This window comes from Sesamum indicum, linkage group LG4 (assembly GCF_000512975.1).
Source record: "Sesamum indicum cultivar Zhongzhi No. 13 linkage group LG4, S_indicum_v1.0, whole genome shotgun sequence".
Lineage (NCBI taxonomy): Eukaryota > Viridiplantae > Streptophyta > Magnoliopsida > Lamiales > Pedaliaceae > Sesamum > Sesamum indicum.
In genome coordinates, this window is record NC_026148.1 from 6141563 (window position 1) to 6148486 (window position 6924).

General features: G+C 38.4%; 1 protein-coding gene across 1 annotated transcript; it reads left to right on the top strand.

Annotated features, from left to right (window-relative positions):
* LOC105160115 (DNA replication licensing factor MCM2) lies at positions 416–6652 on the top strand. Its single transcript, XM_011077378.2, has 17 exons — positions 416–790; positions 908–1086; positions 1809–1987; positions 2077–2266; positions 2417–2636; positions 2731–2938; positions 3015–3149; positions 3246–3437; positions 3518–3690; positions 4038–4226; positions 4300–4416; positions 4998–5082; positions 5180–5332; positions 5423–5548; positions 5646–5828; positions 6089–6250; positions 6374–6652. The coding sequence occupies exons 1-17, from the start codon at positions 534–536 to the stop codon at positions 6488–6490; spliced, it is 2865 nt and encodes a 954-aa protein (XP_011075680.2). The 5' UTR covers positions 416–533; the 3' UTR covers positions 6491–6652.

Genomic DNA, 6924 nt, shown 5'->3' on the forward strand with positions numbered 1-6924 from the left:
ATTTAAAGGGATAAATGTTACATCAAAAATCGTTTAAAGGGGCAAAGTTTATTTTACTCTTTTTTATTTTAGGTTTTCTCAAAAAATTTCAGAAATATTTTTTTGATAATATAAAATAAAATTAATAAATGACTTAACTTAATTTTATGTAAAAATTTGTCATCGTGCAATGCACGGTGCAAATACTGGTTTATTTAAAAATAAAAAATTACTTTTAAGAAGTTTTCTTTTAAAATAATTTTTCCTTATAACTAATTACTATGACAGATCGCTTTAAAGAGCCCAAAAAAATAGAGATGGGCTTTTATTTTCTTGTTGTAGGGCGTTTTCCTTTTGGGATGATAGGCCCAAATGCGAGCCTCATCTTTTTGGCGCCAAATGTTCCCGCCAAAAGAGTAACCGACTCCGCGATGGGGATAAGGGGTGGGGGAGAGATAGCGCCCTAAGTAGGGGTGCCTTAATTCTTCTCCCCGGCCCGGCGCAACTCTCTCTCTTACACACACAGTAACCGGAGGAAATTCTCTGCGGAGAAAATGGCGAGGGAAGACGATGAATCCAGATCAGGCGGCGACGCCGCTGCTGCAAATGGGAATCCGCCGTCTGTGCCGGACTCCCCGACGTCAGCCGGATTCAACACCGACCAGCTGCCGTTCAATACCAGCCAGAATTATACCGATGATGATGATGAAGCATCTGTTGATCCTGAAATTATCAGGGACGAGCCTGAGGAGGAGAATCTTAATGAAGAGGAGGAGGAAGGGGAGGACCTCTTCAACGACAATTTCATGAAGTCAGTCTTTAGTTGCTCTTTTTTTTTTTCTCTTCATGTTATCTTCTGCTAGATGTGCTCATGATTGTTTTGGAGGAATCGTCATTGGTTGATGGAATAATGATGCTCTCACTGTAGTGATTATCGGAGGTTGGGGCAGCAGGACCAGTACGAGTCATTGGGGATTGACGATTCCATGGAGGATGAGAGGGATCTGGACCAGATTATGGCCGACCGCAGAGCTGCAGAGATCGAACTTGAGGCCAGAGAAGCTCGTGTGTCGCAGCGGAAGCTTCCCCAGCTTCTTCACGACCAAGGTCCGCTCTTTTTTGGCTTTTCACCACTCTAGTCCTAAATTGTGCAACATATCTCTACTGTATTTATACTCTCTTTATCATTATGTTGCTTTTGCTGTTTCCATTTGTTAACAATGATACGAATTCTATTCTAAGTTTTGATTCTATTTTAGCGGAGGGGGATGATAAATTTTGCTGTCTGATACGGTTGTCTTAGTAATCACCTAAACAACTGGCATGTGTTCGGAAGCTAGAATGAAACTGTTAGAATTGGGTTCCCGCAATATTCATTTTGTAACTTGATGATTCTCAGAGACCATGAAACGGTGTTTATTAGTAGCCCTGAATGAAGTCATAGTTAATCCCAATATTGTATCATGCCATTCAGCAGCGAATCTATGGTGTAATCGATAAGGTTGACTTTTGCTTTTCCTTCACTCATGATCCTCTCCTGCCGACGTTGCTGCTAATTGATAGAATCAAGAAACCTGCTAGTAATTGTTAGCCTTACAATTATCACATCCTTGACCTCTTTTGTCCTTTAGCCAACCAATCTTTGATAGTAACTCATCTAGGGGGTTGCTGCTGGATTCCGTGCAATGTCCGTGTGTTGAAATGTGACTAGTATGCAAAAATGTTTTTGTAATTTATTTAAAATGCTAGTATATGTCATAAGGCCTCTGACTTAATCTCATTTGGATCTTGCTGATTGACAAACTGATATTGGAAATCTCTGATTGCAGACACTGATGATGACAACTACAGGCCATCAAAAAGGACAAGAGCTGACTTTAGGCCCCCAACCACTCCAAGAAGCATGGATGATACTGATGGAATGCGCAGTTCACCAGGTGGATCACAACAAGGGAACTCTAGGGATGACATCCCCATGACTGATCAGACAGATGATGACCCTTATGATGTATGGATGTCCAGAATGCTAAATATCTCTATTCATTGTTTCATTACACACATAAACACAATTTGATGGATTGGTGGCTGATATTGTAGGACGAGGAGAATGATGAAGGTGAGTTTGAGATGTACAGGGTTCAGGGAACCCTGAGAGAGTGGGTTACTAGAGATGAAGTGAGGCGCTTCATTGCCAAGAAATTCAAGGAGTTCCTACTCACATATGTGAATCCAAAGAGTGATCATGGAGACTTTGAATATCTGAGGCAGATCAATGAAATGGTCTCAGGTAAAACTTCCTCTATAACTTCAGACTTAAATGTAAGCCTCCATTAGTCTGTGAATCTTAGCAGGTTGCTGCAGAATGCTTGTCTTTGTCAGTGGAGACCCATATGGTATAAGTTTGTTCCTATATTAACTTGATTATTTATTTGTGCAGTCAACAAGTGCAGCCTTGAGATTGATTACAAACAGTTCATCTATATCCATCCAAACATAGCGATCTGGCTCGCTGATGCCCCTCAGTCTGTTCTTGAGGTTATGGAAGAAGTTGCCAACAAGATTGTTTTCGACTTGCATCCAAATTACAGGAAAATCCATCCAAAAATCTATGTACGCATCACCAACCTACCAGTGTATGATCAGATACGCAACATTAGGTAATACATCTGATTCCAAACAGTGATTGCTCAAAGGAAAAATGTTGGGGTTTTTGTATGATATCTAAATTTGCTTTCCATTTTTGGTATGCAGGCAGATACATTTGAACACTATGATCCGTATTGGTGGAGTTGTGACTCGACGTTCTGGAGTCTTTCCCCAATTGCAGCAAGTTAAATATGACTGTACCAAATGTGGATCAATTTTAGGGCCTTTTTTCCAGAATTCATATTCAGAGGTGAAGGTTGGTTCTTGTCCAGAGTGTCTATCAAAAGGACCATTCACTGTTAACATTGAACAGGTGATAATCTGATGCTCCTTATTTCTGTTAAATGCAACTAAAAGTTGCACTAATTTGATTTCTTTCTTTGCTATAGACAATATATAGGAACTACCAGAAACTAACTCTCCAAGAAAGCCCTGGAATTGTCCCTGCTGGTCGACTTCCAAGATACAAGGAAGTGATACTGTTGAATGATCTCATTGATTGTGCCCGTCCAGGAGAAGAGATTGTAAATCTCTTGCATTTTGAAACTTATCTTTTTACCTTAACTAAAGTTTGCCATCATGTATCTCGACTCATAACATGTTTCATTTCCAAAATCCAGGAGGTCACAGGCATATATACCAATAATTTTGATTTGTCTTTGAATACAAAGAATGGGTTTCCTGTCTTTGCCACCGTGATTGAAGCAAATTATGTCACCAAGAAACACGATCTCTTTTCAGCTTACAAGCTTACCCAAGAAGACAAAGAAGAAATTGAGAAATTGGCAAAAGACCCAAGAATCGGGGAACGGGTAGGTCCACTGTTGAGTTTGTGTTACATCCATCTAATTGATTTATCATTAACCATTAATTTTTCTTTCAAATATTCCAGATCATCAAGTCCATAGCCCCTTCAATCTATGATCATGAGGACATAAAGACTGCAATTGCTCTTGCTATGTTTGGTGGTCAAGAGAAAAATGTTGAAGGCAAACACCGTCTAAGAGGGGATATAAATGTACTCCTGCTCGGTGATCCTGGAACCGCCAAGTCCCAGTTCCTCAAGTAAGTTATCTGTTAGTGTGTTTGGTTTCAATGAAATGGGGGCGGCAGAATTCAAATCTCTAATAACAAATCCATCATATTCCTTTGCGTAATTTAATATTATTGTGGATCATAAATCCCTAAAAGACTTTGATGAGTTAGTTTTTTTCAATTATTATAAATTGTGGATTCTAAATCCTTAAATAACAACCAGTTTTGCTTGGTTCTTCAATTATTATAATGGACTGCAAATGCAACCAATATTAAAGCATTCGGAGTTCTCTCCTTCAAATCATTCCCTCAATTGTTAATCCTTCAAACCAAAGGCTACCTGAACAATATCCTAACTTGGTAAAACAAATCATTAGGTATGTTGAAAAGACTGGACAAAGGGCTGTTTACACTACTGGGAAAGGAGCTTCTGCAGTCGGACTCACTGCAGCAGTTCACAAGGATCCAGTCACACGGGAGTGGACTCTAGAAGGAGGAGCTCTTGTTTTGGCTGATAGAGGCATATGTCTTATTGATGAGTTTGATAAAATGAATGATCAGGACAGGTAACAATTGTATTAAGGAGGCATGTCTACTTCTTCCTACATCTTCCTTCTTCTGAAATTCTTTATTATTCAGGGTAAGTATTCATGAGGCAATGGAGCAGCAGAGTATTAGCATATCAAAAGCCGGGATAGTCACATCTCTCCAGGCTCGCTGTTCTGTAATTGCAGCGGCAAATCCTATTGGAGGAAGGTATAAACAAGTCAAATTAATACAACTCAGCTGATATGTTAGTTGGAAATGCAAAATCACTGCTGCTTGGGTTTTGATTTTTGCCAATAATTGTTAGTTTTCTAAATGGAGCATCACCTTTCCAGTGCTTAAAAAGATTGGAAGGTTATGCACCAGTTATCTACAAAATGATGCCTATGTTCTATTTCCAAGTTATAGTTATTTCCCCATATGATTAAGAAATTAGCTTGCAAATTACACAGGGCCCTAGAAAATCGTGTGAGGATGAGAATAAATTCTTCTTCTTCCCTGTATCTGGATTCCATCTGGATCTTGAAATCCCACTAGGAACTCTCAGGAAAGTTTTCTGTCAAATTTTTCAAAGAAACAGAAACAAATACTTCAGCACGGATAAGCGCTGGAGATTCCAATTTGCATGTATTTTCTTGCTGGTTCTATTTGGACTATCTTGAGAAAGTTGTTAGATTCAATCTTCTCAAAGGTTTGATGGTTTTAATGGGTTAGTTTACTTTTTTATTGTTTTCTATATTTCATCCGTTCAACGACCATTTGATATTTTTCCTGGTAATCTTCTCCTGCAGATATGATTCCTCAAAGACATTTGCTCAAAATGTGGAACTGACTGATCCAATCATCTCCCGGTTTGATATTCTCTGTGTTGTCAAGGTCTACTATTTCTTCGTTCTCATTTTATTTTGTATCAGTTACTTTCTTACAATCATTGTAAGCAGGTTTTTAATAGAGAAATGTATAATGCATGTAGGATGTGGTGGACCCAGTGACTGATGAGATGCTGGCACAATTTGTAGTTGATAGTCACTGCAAATCGCAGCCTAAAGGTGCCAATTTTGATGATCGGTCTATGGCCAATTCACAAGATGATGTCCAAGCTTCCACAAGACAAACCGATCCTGAGGTCTTAATCGCAATCTCTTGTTGCTATTACTATTTTCTCAAAATTTATGAGCTTGTCTTCTGGTTTTGATTAATAATTGTTTTTCTACAGATAATACCCCAAGAGTTGCTAAAGAAGTACCTCACCTATGCCAAGCTGAATGTATTTCCGAGGTTGCATGATGCAGATTTAGACAAGCTTACGCAAGTTTATGCTGAATTACGGAGAGAATCATCAGTGAGATTAAACTTAAATACATATTTAGTTTGTGCCTCATGCAACGAAACTGTCAACTGATTTATAATGGATGGTTTTCTTTTATTTGCTTTTGCAGCATGGACAGGGAGTTCCTATTGCCGTGAGACACATAGAATCAATGATACGGATGTCTGAAGCCCATGCCAGGATGCACCTTAGACAGCATGTCACTCAGGAGGATGTGGACATGGCTATTCGTGTTCTGTTGGATTCTTTCATCTCAACCCAAAAGTTCGGTGTGCAGAAAGCTTTGCAGAAGGTACTTTATCGACCTTGCAATCAATCACTCAATTGTTTCCTCCAAACTTTTCATTTCAGTTGTTCCTAGTTCTAGCACAACCGTGTCTTACTAATCCATGTAGCTCGCAACTGATGACTCCAATACAACAAAGAATGATAAGCATAAAAGATAGCATCTTAATGAATCTTTTGTCACGCAATTAGTAGCATGATTTATGTGTTGGGAGATGCCTCTCACTGTAGAAGATGAACTAAACATGATCTAAAAACTTGTTGCAGAGCTTCAAAAAGTATATGATATTCAAGAAGGACTTCAATGGAATTGTTTTGCATCTTCTCCGAAGACTTGTGAAGGATGCCTTGCACTTTGAAGAAATGGTGTCTGGTTCAACTGTAAATCTTTCTCACGTGGATGTAAAAGTGGAAGAACTGCAAAGCAAGGTAATCTGAGTTCAACTTTGTTATCTCAATTCCTTAACAATCTACTGTTTGTTTGGGCACTTGACGGTCCAGATGTTGATAAGGTAAAAAGCTGACTGAGTTTATACGTATATGTCCATGCAGGCACTTGATTACGGAATAAGTGATCTGAAAGCTTTCTTCAACAGCACAGAGTTTTCGAGCGCTCACTTTGAGTTGGACGAGGCACGAGGTATAATCAGACATCGTCTTTCACACTGATAACTAGTTAAGAGGATCTTACTACACAATGATGATGTTTGTATCATATTTACTTAAACGTACCGTGCTTTCTCAATTTATTGACATTTCATGATGAATATTGCAACACGTGTTGCGTTTCCACACACAGCAATGTCCTAACACCACTGTGGTCTTCTCTGATGTGTAGTTAAATTTCCAACTCAAATTAATTCAACTAACTCGCCTGTGTGTGCGCGCCCGCCCATGTTCTAGTTTTTATTTTGGGTAAATTACAACTTCTCATGAAATTTGTCATAATTATAAATATTTTTTCATTGTTTAAAAAATAAAAAATGCCATTGATGTTCGAAGAAATTATATAATCTTTGAATGGAAGTATGAATTGTTAATTTTGCTCTAACTGTATTTTTTATTCTTTTAAAAAAAAATTAAAAACTTATAAAAAAACCAAA